Source organism: Narcine bancroftii, chromosome 12 (assembly GCF_036971445.1).
Source record: "Narcine bancroftii isolate sNarBan1 chromosome 12, sNarBan1.hap1, whole genome shotgun sequence".
NCBI classification, from domain to species: domain Eukaryota; kingdom Metazoa; phylum Chordata; class Chondrichthyes; order Torpediniformes; family Narcinidae; genus Narcine; species Narcine bancroftii.
The window spans coordinates 69,267,236-69,281,733 of NC_091480.1; the positions used below are offsets into that span (position 1 = coordinate 69,267,236).

At 38.9% G+C, this 14,498-nt stretch overlaps 1 protein-coding gene across 2 annotated transcripts in view; it reads left to right on the forward strand.

The window, feature by feature from the left end:
* Positions 1-14,498, forward strand: part of spryd3 (SPRY domain containing 3) — a 295,363-nt gene that overhangs the window by 55,289 nt on the left and 225,576 nt on the right. For both annotated transcript variants that reach the window (XM_069906732.1, XM_069906733.1), the window contains exon 7: positions 12,718-12,867. In XM_069906732.1, coding sequence (XP_069762833.1) covers positions 12,718-12,867 — 150 coding nt within the window. The remainder of the gene's footprint in view (positions 1-12,717; positions 12,868-14,498) is intronic.

A 14,498-nucleotide genomic window follows, 5' to 3' on the forward strand; every position in this document is an offset into this window, starting at 1 on the left:
GCACTGAAGCTTGATGCAGCCAACACAAGGGTGCTGTGGGGAAGGACCACGGTCTAGAATCTTTCTGTTACCAGGCAATGAGGGGCTGAGACTGAGGGGAAGTCCCTCAAACAGAGGTGGAGGGGGGAATGAGTAATGACAAGAGGCCACATTGGTGGCAATAGTGACCATATACAGTAATGGTATGTAGGAATATGACACAGGATGCAAAAAGACTATGATTTTCTTTTGTACAAAGTTTCATTGTGATTAAAGTTTATTTTGGGGGGGGGGGGGGAAATGATAACTTGTCATTGTTATTTTGTAGCTTGATGTGCAGACTATTGTGCATTTGATTTTCTATCATTCCAAATTCCTGCAGAATTTGTTTCGTGATTTGCATGATTGAAATTGTTCAGATTTATTACTTAAATTCTGATTGAACACATTTAAAGCACAAGAATGTAACCTACACAAAGGGACAATCAATTATGTACTCTGAGAGAGCATTCAACAATTTCTTGGATCTTCCAAGCTCCAGTGAAACATGTCTACAGCAACAATTGTTATTAGTAAAAACATAACCTGCCGTAATAGATTGTGACGTTTCGTTCTATTATTGCCTCTCCTATATTCATAGAGATGCACTGGTCATTTTGTGGTTTCTACAGCATTGCTGAGCATTAGATGTACTCTGGTGAAGAGGCCTTTCACCTCTATCCAGTAGAACTGCCACTTTGTTTTTTTTGCCCAAATGTTGTGCGTGTATTTTTGTTTCACTTTCCTTTCTCGTGTTTAAACATTCTCTTGCTTGACATGTTCTAAAATTAGGATCCAAAATATATTAACAAAATTGCTTCCAGAGATTTTCCATTTACTCGTTGCTTTTTATGATCATGGGCCATTGGCTGCTAATGCAACCCACATGTGTGGTGTAAGGAACGGGTGAAACACCAACACAAAATAATAAACCTATTTAACTTCAGCAAAGCAAAGTAGAAATTTCAAATGCTGCGCCACTCTGCTCCAAACTGCCAATCCACTAATGACTAAATGCTTTTGTTGATGTGGTGGAAAGGCAGTCAAAAGTACATTTTCTTGTTAGGTTAGCTGTTGGGTGAAAGTAAGAGATGACATTCATTCTCCTAAGCACGTAATTTGTGATGCGGGTAATTTGTGGTGCATGTACACTGATAGGCAGATTGGTATTCTCCAAGTCTGTTACACAAGGAGGATGGTGAGGCAGTTGTATGGATCCTGTTGTATTTTGTAAGAATTGTACAGTAGATGAAAAATATCTTTTGGCATACCTAGATTAATGCATCCAGAATAAGTCAGTGGTCCTTTATCGGTAGTATCCAATTGTTCTCTAAATGATTTCAGCTTTTCTACCTCCCTTGTCTTCTTCAGGAGTTTATTGTGGTACCAGATTTCACAGTAGAGAAACTCCTTGATATCTGTTATAAACTTTGCCCTATTTATTAACTTGCACCAAGTCCCATTCAACCATCCCATCTTTCTTGCTAACCTACATTGTCACCCATCTTGGCACTCAGTTTTGTCCTTGTGCTCCAATCTTTCCATGACTTAATTCTTCATTGTCAATAAAACTTGGCCCAGCCCACAACTTTGAGATCGATGGCATTCTCCAATTTTGGTCCCTTGCACATCCCTAAATTGCTTCATTGCTTCATTAATAGCAACCATGCTTTTTGCCACCTAGGCACTAAGTCATGGAGCTCCCCCCAAAAACCCCTCAGCACACAACACTTCAGCTGCAATACCTCTTTAACCAATCTTTTTGTCACCTCAACTAATATGTGACATGGTGTCATATTTTATCCTATGCCAATCTCATTCAGTGACAAACCTTGGGATGGTTTACTACAAGAGATGATTATTATTTTAAATTTACATTTATAATGGTGTGACCTTGCTTCAGTTGACACATTGACATTAATTACTTCAATCTAAAGTAATTCCAGATCTATCTTTCCATTCCCTCAACAATTGTATACCCTTCTTGGATCACTTTCTAGTTTGAATTGACTAGGTTTCTTGATAAATCACACTTCTAACACTAGGGACCATACTCTTGCCTCCCTTTTCAACTGTGCCTAATTAGTGCTTGAATATCTCCCTTGGGTCTTGCTGTCAAGAAGTGGACTCAGTATTGAAGATGGGTCTGCCAGAACGGGACCCAGTGCTTAAGGTGTGAAAGATTAATGCTAGCTCCATTGATGACGGTAGGGTAAGCAAAATTTATATATAGTTTGATTTTTGACTTCCCACCTTATCACCTGCTTCATCCTGTTACTATTGTAGATCACTTTTCTAAACCACTGTTGGTTGGATGTGTTGAATCAAGTTAATTATAATTGGTATCTTTTAGGTTCATTGTTCATTTCCGCGAGGATCATGGAGAATACAGCATGTGTATTTTTCCTTTTGTGTCCTATGCTTTATATTTGGTGAACCCTTTGTTTTAATCAAAAATGTAATGCCTGCATGACAAAACTTGAGCATCCCATCTATACTGATGCATAACTTGGAAAATTGAGTAAGTAATGGATTGCTAGTGTCCTTCAGATGACGTCAAATCATTGCGGCCTCTCTGGTCCAGGATGTAAAGAGTCCTATGGAATAAAAGCATTGAGTTCTCCAAGTCTGCTGACCATCATTTTACTTGAAATTAAAAAAGCATATTGGTAAATTGTATCACTGTTGTTTGTAGGCTATTGGAGGAAAACTGAATTGGTACTTCGAAGTTATTCTTCTGGAAATTGATTTGTAATTTTCCCAGGCTGTGTGGTATCTTGATATTAAAATGTAAGTCTTATTTGTGTGTATTCTGTAAATGTCCCATTGGATCAAAAATTGCTTAAAATGAGAAACCAGGTGAAAGGAGGGAGTAATTGAGTGTTAGTGAGATGACACATGGCTTGGAGGGATCTAAAACAGGAAGGGTTTACCCACTCTTAATTTTACTACAAGGGTCAGTTGAATAATTGGATGGGAACTAGTGGAAGCATATGCACACTGTTGGAACCTTATGAATCTTTAAAGTACTCCAGTCAGTAGATTTTTTTCCATACACAAAACATTAGCCATCTGATTGGCAAGAGAAGTCATTTTCAAATTGCTGGAGGTTTTTTTTGCATATAAGTGTTTACAGCTGGTTTTGTGTTTTGGTTGTTGAATGGAGTTAACCAGCATATTATGCTTGGCTAAAGTACTGGATGAGGATGGCTATTTACATGGCTTTCAATAATTATGTTTAATTTTGAACAGTTGCAGCCTTGACACCAGTCTGAAACTGTACCTGCCATTGAAGCCGGTTAGCCAGGGGCCCAGTAGAAGTGTTCCACAGAAATGCTTTGCATTCATGCTTATGGAATATGTGAAAATGGTAAGGAAGGGGGTGAGGGAGTGGAGATCTACTGACTCAAAGTACAGGTTATTGTTTGAACTTCAGATCTTCACAACGCACTGAAACGTTGGCCACCTCTTCTCTCAGCTGTATCTGTGCAGCACCTCATTTCTGCTACCAGTCTGTGAAATAATGGTCTGGGCAGTAGAATGCAACTCGTAGCTTCCATAAAGGCTTGAATTTTCAATGCATTGATCAGTTTAGTCATACTGGAGACTTATTGATAGCAGTGGGCCTGCTGTTAGTGATGTTTTATAAACAGCCATAAATTTATTAACCAGGTGGCTCTGTAATCATGGGGATTATCTGGTCAAATCAGGTCTCACCATATCAGAGATGTCCCCATTGTCCTTTGAAACTCTTCCCCCACCCTCTGCAATGTTTAGATGAACATTCTTTGAGCAGAAATATTAACTGTCTATTTTAAAAGATGCTACCTGACTTGCTGGACGTGTCCAGCATTTTCTGTTTATATTTCATTATTTTAAAGTGTGATTGCTCATAGGGCTGGACAGGCACCATTGTTAAAATAAAAACACCTAGAAATGCTGGAGGAACTCAGCTCGTCTTGCAGCATCCATAGGAGGTAACGATATATTAATGACATTTCAGGCCTGAGCCCATCTTCAAGGAATAATTAAAATGTTTGAATGAATCAAACTCCACAAATCCACTAAAGTGGGTTGATGGGTCAACAGTACGTCCTGCATTCCAGACAGGAAATCTTACACACTTGTTTTACCTCACAGATGCCAGAGTTGAGGATATTTTGGAAAAATTGAAAAATATTGTGTAAGATTAATAAGAAATGTGTTTTGTGTGGAGCCAAGCAGAAGGGCAAGAAAATAATACTTCCTGTAAATGAGTTTGGTAGATTTGATTTTTAATTTAGACATACAGCATGATAATAAGCCCTTCTGACCCATGAGCCTATGCCACCCAGTTACACCCATCAGCCCTTTTGAATGGTGGGAGGAAACCGGAGCACCCGAAGGAAAGCTGCGCAGTCACAGGGAGAACATACAAACTCCTTACAGACCCTGCCGGATTTGGGAAATGTAATTTTCAACTTGATAGATAGGTAAGGGTTAGAAGATTACAGCTTAAAATGCAGCCAAACAGAAGATGGGGCATTTGTTGGATTTGTGGGGAAGACAGGAGCTATTCCATAAGGATGAATTGACTATAACTTACCAAGAAGTGAGGTAAAGGGATAAATTATAAAGGGTCATTTAAATTGAAGAAATCATGGTTAGAAGATAAAGCATTCAAAAATCTAAACTGGCGTGTCGAGATTAAGTTAAATATGGAAATAACACTATCACAAGGGATTGAATGCAGAAGAAGTCAAAGTTGAGGTGAAAAATCAAATCGTGCCATTATAAGCAGGAGCGAGGGTACGATAATGCAGAAAGGTGTTTCTTTGGACAAAATACCTAAGGGAAAAGGAGTAGCTTTAAATACAAACTTGGGAAAAGACAAAGAGCTTGTTTTGTTAGTCTTGGAGTGTGGGAAGTAAACTGGGGGTGTTAGAAACAATGATGTCACAGGAAGATGTAGATTTAGAAGTACGAACAGAAACTTGGCAGCAAGTTCAGTGGGAGTGGAAAATAGCTACACCGGGCATAATATTTTTAGGAAGGATGGAATGGGTTTTAAAAAGAGGAGTTAGCAGCATTGGTGAAAGAGGGAAAGCCACTGTAGACAGGATTGACGTACACAAAGGAGGTGTAAATGGAGTCAATATGGTGGGAGATCACTGATTTTAAAAAAAGAAACGTGTACATTTGTGGGATTGTACAAGGGAACTAATTGTGGAGGGGAAATGGCAGAGGAAATCAGTAAACAGAGCAAGGAAATGACAGAATTACTGTTCCAGGAGATCTTAATGACCCACTTGTTGACTGGCAGAGGGAAGGAATAAACTTGAAATGAGAATGAATTCCTGCTACGTGTGTAGGCCTCCTTCCTAGAACAGTGGGGAATGGATGCTACAGTGCGAATAAATGACTTTAATATGGGCAAGCATAGCATCAAAGGTCAAAATGGAAAGAAAGCCTACTTTAAGTATTGAATACATTTTCTCATATTTGGAATGTCGTACATTTTTAAAGTAATCACTATTAAGGACTGCAATGTCTTATTCCTCCACCCAGTGGATTATAAATTATGAGGCGATGTGATGAAATATGATGAATTAATTCATGATTGACAAGCCTGCCACTGCCATAAGCAGGGGTCTGTGCAGCTGCAGAGGCTGCACGAGCCCTGGAGGGAATCCACGGACACTCTGACTCTGAAGGGACTCTCTTTTGCTTCTCTTTTTCTTAAGAGATGTTGGGCAGTACTAATGGTGAACTCTTTGACTAAAGGAAATTTTGTGTAATACATTTTCTGTTTTATTACATGACAAAATAATCTTGAAAAGAATGCTAAAAAGGATCAACATGGCAGCATAGCTTGTTTTAAGAAGGTAAATGTCAACAAGGGAGTATCTGTGGACTTGTAAATTCTATATCATTTTCCACATGAGGTGATTCAGGAGAAGGTATCTCCATCCTTCTGTCCTTTGGGATCAAGGATGACTTCCACTTGAAGTGGCGATATGGAATCTGTGGCTCTGGTCACAAAGTCTTCATGAGTGCTTGACTTGAGAGAACATTGATGCATGTGACTTGATTTGAGGATTGGTTGAGTTTCAGGTGACTGAGGATAAAAGGGAGCAATCTGGTCTGGAATGTCTACATTTTTCTGGATGGATAAGAGAGGTGTATATCCAAGCTTGTAGAAGTCTAAGCACACAGTGCAGATGGAAAAAAGGAAGTTAAAATTCAACATAGTCATTTGAAAAGACAAAATGATGTCATTTGGAGTTCAATATGATTAGTTCAGGTTATCCATCTGTTCCGGACTTAAATGGTGAGAAACGGAGTTTTTTTTAAACTTTTCCGTTGAAAGACGGGAATTAACCGCCTTTTAACTGCTTCACTTACCTGTGTGAATGCAATGAATGCCCTATGGGGGTCATTTTCATCCCAGTACTTACCCACTAAGGTAGGTAGTATCAGAGCTGATGATTTTTGACCTGGCTTTAAACAAGGGTTGTTCACATGTCAATTAAATGGGATCGCTGTGTGAAAGGGGTATATGACAGTGTACCCAAGTTATTGAGAGCCATTTGGAAAATACAAAAAAAAACTGATAACCTTGATGGAATGTTGGACTTTACTTTGAAGTACTGGACATACTTCATCCGACAGTGCATTTGCTTGTATCACAGTCCAAATAAAAGGATTACTCCTTATCAGAAGTACTGCATTTCAGGAAAGAGATGACCTACTGCAGCTTGAAGGTTTACTTTGAGGGGAGGTTGAATAAGCTTTAAGATGGCCAGAATCTCCATAGAAAAATTAACATGGAAATGTGTGTTGGGATGTTTACAGCTCCAAAATTTTAAAAATGATTATTGGGCAGTCCAAACTAAATTCCTTACCTCACTATTTGAGTGAGGCGATGAGTCTTCATGGGTAAAAATAGAACTGTATAAAGTGGGAGAGAAGATAGCAGAAGATTTTGTATGTAAATGAGATTCAAGATTAATATCGGGTGAGAAAGGAGCCCCCTTTTTAAAACATTTAATTAACATCTGGAGTAAAATAAATTATCAGATGGGTACTAAGGAAGGAATATCTTCAGAAACACCCCTGACTCAGAATAGACTTGTATCCCTAACACTAGGGGATTATGGTCAGTATACACAATAATTGGTGCCTGAGCTGTGCAGATATAAGCATCAAAGTGCTGCAAAGCCAGTACAAGGGACTAGTTCTTTCTCTATGGTAGGATAATTTTTTTTTGATGTTCATTGAATTTCTTGGAAAAGTAAGCCACCGGATGATCAATACCATCACAATCATTCTTTTGGAATAACTCTGCTCCCGCAGCTTCTTCACTCGCATCCAGAAAATAGTTTGTCCAAATCAGGAGATTTTAAAACAGGGTTATGGCACAATATCTCCTTTAAATTTTCTAAAGCTCTCTGACAAGATTTTGTCCACACAAATTTCTCCCCCTTTTTCAGAAGATTGGTTAAAGGAAGAACAATTTCTGCAAAATTCTTGCAAAACTTCCTATAATATCCTGTCATTCCTAAAATCCTCCTCACTGCTTTCTTGCCATTGGGAATAGGGAATTCAGAAATTGCCTGCACTTTCGCTTGAACAGGTGCAACTTTGCCCTGACCAACTCCATGTCCTAAATATGTCACAGTAGCGTGTCCACATTCACTTGTTACTAAATTGAGAGTTGCTTTGGATAATCTTGCAAACAATTTGTCTAATTTCCTCAGATGTTTTTCCCATGTGTCACTTTTTGTGACCAAGTCATCAATACAAACATCTGCATGTTTTAAACCTTGGTTGACAGAATTTATCATCCTTTGGAATGTTGCTGGGAGATTTTTCATGCCAATAGGTAGCACATTATATTTGTACAAGCCTGATGGTATCACAAATGCAGAAATATCCTTTCCTCTTTCAATTAGTGGCACGCACCAGTAACCCTTCAGCAGATACACCTTAATAAGAAATTTAGCTTTCCCAATTTTATCAGTACAATCATCATTTCTGGGAATGGGATAAGCATCTGTTTTGGTTACTGCATTAACCTTTCTGTAATTGGTTCAGAATCTAACAGTTCCATCTGTTTTAGGTACCTGAACACAAGGAGAACTCCGATTTGAGTTCAAAGGTCTAATAATACCATTTTCCAGCATGTATTACACCTCCTGATCCACTATTTTATTCTTTTCAATGTTTATGGGACTCGCTTCTGCTATATCCACATCATGACAAATCACCGACGTTCTTTGAGGCACATATGGAAACAAATTTTTAAATTTTTGAAGTAGCTGTTTCAATTGCTCCTTTTCCTGGGGCTGGAGATGATCTAACTTATCCAGATTCTGCAAAATGGTTGAATTAGACAATCGAACGGGAACAATGTTTTGTTTAAAGTGACCCTCACAAGAGTCAGCTTGTACAGTACTATCTCATGATCCATAGATTCCTTTATCTTGTCAACAGCCAACACCTCTGGAGAAGGTTGATCCTTACTAACACCTGAATTCTCAAAATATGGCTTCAACATACTTACGTGACAATTTTGTGTTTTGCGTCTCCGATCAAGTGTTTTAACCACATAATCGACTTCATTAATCTTTGATTTTATTTTATACAGTCCTGAAAATCTAGCCCTAAGTGGATTAGAGTTGGTTGGGAAAAGAATTAACACTTTATCTCCTTTCTTAAAATTTCTCACTCTACTTTCCTATCAAACCAGATTTTCATCTTTCCTTGAGCCACCTTCAAATTTTTTTGAGCCAATTCCCAGACTTTCTGTGACCGGTCTTTGAATTTACAAACATAATCCAATAAATTTAACTGCACATCCTCATTAAACCATTGTTCTTTAACAACGTTAAATGCCCTCTAACTTGATATCCAAACACCAGCTCAAAAGATCTGAAGCCTAATTATTCCTGTGCAGACTCTCTTACTGCAAACAGAAGCGAATGGACACCCTCAACCTGATCCTCCTCATTATCACAGCAATAGGTCCTCATCATGCTCTTCAGTATCGAATGAAATCTCTCCAAGGCTCCTTGAGTTTCAGGATGATATGCAGATGATGTAACTTGTTTAACTCCTAATTTATAAATAATTTGTTGGAAAAGTCCTAACATAAAATTTCCTTGATCTGATTGAATTTCCTTAGGCAATCCCACTAATGTAAAGAATTTAACCAAAGCTTTGATTATGGATTTAGCTTTTGTGTTCCTAAGGAGAATAGCTTCTGGAAATCTGGAAGCTTCACACATAACAGTTAACAAATACTGATTTCCAGCTTTTGTCTCGGGCAACGGACCAACACAATCCACAATAACTCGAGAAAAGGGTTCTCCACAACAGGTTAAGGTTGTAATGGTGCCTTTGGCGGTTCCTGATTAGGTTTACCCACACCCTGACAAATGTGACACATCCTGCAAAAAGTCACAACATCCCTCCTTAAACTAGGCCAATAAAAGTGTTTTGTTATTTTTATCTATAGTCTTTATTTCAAAATATCCACCCAAGGGTGTGCTAAGGGCCAAATTTAAAATTTCATTCCTATATGCTTTAGGAACTAAAACCTGATGAATAACTGCCCATTCCTCTTTAGCAGGAATATCCCTTGGTCTCCACTTTCTCATAAGCACACCAGCTTTAAAATAATATCTAACTGGCACTTTCTCAATTTCCTCCTCAGATAAAACCTTTTTCTCACCTTAGCAAGATCAATTTCTGTTTTCCTATCAATTCTTTATGTGATGAAGAAAAACCTTTACTTTCAGATTCAACATCAATATCCAGGTCTGCAAGAAAAAGTTTCTGATAAATCCACACAATCTAAAAACTGTTCTGCCTTTTGATTCTGCCTTATCAGTAATTTTCTTCCTTATCAAGTTTATTTGCCATTGCCCGAGTCACTACACTGGCCGGATAGATTTCAAAATCTGTCTTTACCTCATCAATAACTGGCTTCTCTGTCGATTTCACCACAGGACCCACTTGTCTTTCTGCCAAGTCATTCCCCCAAAGTAATGAAACTCCATCTATTGGTAAACTCTCTTAAATCCCAATTAATTATTTTTTACTTCAACCATATCCTATGCAAAGATACCAGCTCAGTTTCACATCCCAAACATTGGATTAAATTTATTTCCCCCAAACTCCATAACCCTGTTCAACACAAGTAACTGGGCTGCGCCAGTATCTCGAAGTACGTTCACTGGCACTTGTGGTGCCCCTTTACTAAAACCAAACCCTTTGACACAATATATTTAAACTCATCCCTGACGTTGTCAGCAGATCTGAAACTTAATTTGTTCTCAGGTCTCGCATCTTTTTGTAAACAGGCGTCTGGTGCCGCCTCTTTCTTTTTCTTCACCTTATAACAATTTGCCATCACATGACCAGGTTTTCTATAGTAATGACAAAGGGGACCTGAAGGTTTGTCCCTTTCCTGTTTCCCTTCATCTTTAATTCTCACATTATTTCCTGATTTATTTTCAAATTTACTAGGATGAACCTCATTAACTTTTTGAAAGGTTTTATTGGGTATAAACCTAACCTTGTAGGTCAGAGCATGCTCATTGGCTTACCTAGAAGATTCTTGCCAAAATTATTTCAAAGTTCAGTCTTTTAAATTCAATGTTGACGTGTAGCCCTTTGAAATTTGATGCCCAAAAGTAATGTTCAATTGATGGGAAGACTGGAGTTGTGGCTGCTTCAGAGTCACGAATTCTCCTTGCGTTGCCTTTGAATAAATGCCCACCCACACGAGCTGTGGTCATAACACTCCTGGTCCTTTTGTAAGCAAGACTCGAACTGGGCGGCCTCCATGAAGCATCCAAGACCCTGGCACTGGTCTCTCCAAGTAACTTCACTGCTCGTCACACTTAAAATGAATCGTCTCTCCAAGTGACCTCCCCTGTTAGTCACAATCAAAATGAAGCATTTCGCTTCACAAAAAGACCCTCCTGGCACAGGTTGATCCACTGAAAAAGCCCAGTCCTTCACAGAACATGCTTTGCTCTGAATTCCACAAAAATGGCTGTCCACAAGAACTGCATCAGCTCTTTGTTCTCCCTTTGCAAAATCACAGCATCTTTGTAAATGTATCGAATCTGGAACAGACTGTGACAAACCTTCCCTCAGTTCTCCCAATGTATCAAATTGTCGCTGGGCTGTGACTTGTGCTTGTGTGAAATGGTAACTGGCCATTCAGTCCCTCCTGTCTATACTATCCCTTACAGTGATAATTCCATTTTACTAAAACTGGAGCTCGTAATACCTAAGAAATAAGTATGACATGTTCTTACAAATGTGACAGCCGTATTTACAAAATGCAGATTGCCCCCCCCCCCATCTCACCCACGAGACCCATTTTTGAAAATGTGAAATTTGTGGGGTCCATCGTCCACCCAATCCCTGCTTCTTTCCATTTTCTTTTCTCTTTTCTGCATCTCCGCATTTATTTCTTTGGGGTCTATTTCTTTATTCACTATTTGTGGCAGGGTGGGGGGAGATGGAGAGGGTGGGGGGGGAGATGGGGATTATAGCCATTTATTCAGTTTTTACTGTTTTTGTTGATTCCATGTTTGGCTTTAAAATTTTAAATAAAATATTTTTAAAAAAATTATGTAGGGGATAGTGTTCACCAGAGATAGAAGATTGTCTGGCCAATGTAATAATTGGTAAAAGCCAGGTACAGCAAGTAATTAAGAAATTTCTAATCATGTAGAGAATTGAATTCAATAGTTGGTGCAGTGTCTGGGATACTATATTTTCCTCCTCTTGTAAAGAAGGATATCAGTGCATTAGAAGTAGCTTGGATCTGGTTTCCTAGAAGGGGCAAGTTGTGAGGAAAGATTGGGCAGGTTAGGCTTCATGCTACTGTTATTCTTCCTATTTTTCAAATCCATGGTGAAAGAGTTGAATGCGTCTCCTCCATAAATGATTTGGAGCAGAGAATTGAACATTGAATCCAACTTTCATCTGCCCTTTTGGATTTAACTGTTTCTAACTATGTGACTGCATTCATGGAGTCAAGGTGGCCTGCTTTCAGCCTTAGCAAGAAGGCTACCAAGATGTGAGGAGTTGCCATAATCTAAGATCTGCTCATTTGGCTGTGTGGAACAAACTTAAGGTCATGAAATCCCTTGCTAAGCTCTCCAAAGCATCATGATAGTTTTTAAACAAACTGTCAGAATGACACTGAGCTACAGAGTACAAATGGGATTGGGTAGTCTCCCAGTCTCTGCTGTTTAGTTTGTCTCAGGCAAAGCAGATGGGGGACACTTCAGTAGGCCTCAGAGTCTACATTTGGAAGAAGAAACCTTTGCTTTGGTTCCTGCTTATCGTCCCTATCCCACAACTGCTTCAAAATGCAAGTCTGCAGCTGTAGGTTGGGAATAGGATTGTATTTGTTTTGTTGGGCTGATAATCCCATACAACCATATGAAAAATAACTACCTGTTAAATTGCCGAGAACCTGTGGAACTGGAATTTAGCATCCAGAGGAGTAAGGTAGAAAAGTTAATAAATAGGAAGTTTGTACCGACATGTTTAAATGGGTCTTTTTTTCAACTTTATATTTGAGATTCTTTAAACATAATAAATAACTGGAATGTGATAGTATTTTTGGTTTACTAAATATCTATTAAAGATTAATATCTCTTCAATTCCCTGTCCTTGACTTCTTCACAGCTATTAGAATACATCGGTAAAGGGAAGAGCATAATGGATGTAGGTCTGGCACAAGCAAGGCATCCCCTCAGCACCAGAAGTCATTACTTCGAAGTCGAGATCATTGACCCAGGTGAAAAATGCTACATTGCCTTGGGATTGGCGCGAAAGGTAGGTAGCACAAAAAAACCCCCATTTTTTGTACTTTAATAAATGTTTATGCAAAGGTTGATGAGTGCTCTTGTTGGGAATTGGTCAAGCCATTCTTAGTATTAAGAATAGCCGTCCTATTAAGTTTAAATTTAGACATTCAGCATGGTAACAGGCCCTTTCGGCCCGCAAGCCTGTGCCACCCATTTAACCTATAACCCCAGTACATTTTGAAGGGTGGGAGGAAACTGGAGCACCCGGAGGAATCCCACGCAGACTCGGGGAGAACATACAAACTCCTTACAAGCAGCCCCAGGATTTGAGCCCCTGTCGCTGGTGCTATAAGTGCTGCCCCACAAAAAGTCCCCACAAATTCAGGAAAGCATCCCTGGGACATTGATGTAAACATTTTACATTTCCTACTCCAGCTGTCCTCGTTGACTTCCTGGAGTTTAGCATAAAAGCATATTTTGAACTATTTCTGGATATATTTATATAAATTTATATAACTGTATTCTAGACTGAAATTATGCTAAGCACAATGAAATACAATTGAAAGCAAGATAATCATGGGGGCTTCATGTGAGTGGGTACTTTCATTAAAGGAAGCCCAGCTGCCTGGGTAGTAATCCTGATATTTAATACTGGAGGTTGACAGTGGCGCTACATTGAAACCCTACCATTTGTTTTCAAATACTTCATTCAACTTCTCTGAAGTTACGATTATAGCAGCACCAAATGTTTCAGGTAATTTTTTTGTGCATCAACATGACTGTTGAAGAATTAAATATGCTCTTATTTGCAGAAGTCATTATGTCTGTTAAATAAAAAAGTGTGTTAGTGCAGGTACTGGACACAGAATGTTACTGAAACTTTAGGATGCATTTTAATAGCTGGTGTATTAAATGTTGGTAGTATATTTTGGTATGTAAAACCCCTGGACTTCTGGGCAGTCGAATGATATGAAGGGAGAGCGTGAGATAGCACCATTTCGTGCAAGTTCAACAACAATGCACTTGAATTGAAGGACATTCTGGAGAGCTAAACAGCCCCGTGTTTAAATCTCACTTGTAGACAGGGCATGATTCAACACTGGGTTTTCCTTTGAGTGGTCAATTACTCATTAATTGATTCAAATAATTTCTTACCACGAGTTTAAAAAGATGCGGTTGTTCGCAGCAGGTAAATCTGTCTTGTTTCAGGCTTGAACAGCAACACTCGTATGGCCTGCAATGAGCTTGGAAAGCAAGCTTCCTGTGGGAATGTACAGACCTGCCAATGGTAGTGCACAATATCAGAATCTGAAGTTCCTTCAGTGAGTCAAAAAGGATAGGAAGCTCAATGGTGGGGTTGCTACTTTCATACACATTTGTGACACCCGAGTAGGAAATAATGTCCGATAAATAGAATGTTCCTGTAACCTATCTCTTGGTTCCTCACCATCTGCATTACGTTTGTTTGTGTGCTGAATATTTCAGGCCATGAGTTCAGGATGAAAACATAAGGATGCTTCACTATGCCACTGGCCCAAGTTGAAGTTTACTGTCACATGTGCCAAGGTGCTATGAAAAAGTTTGTTTTGCAGTAGTCTAGCAAGAAATCCTATACTTAATGTAGCAAGTAAACCAGGTACAGAAGTGAAGAGTTACAGA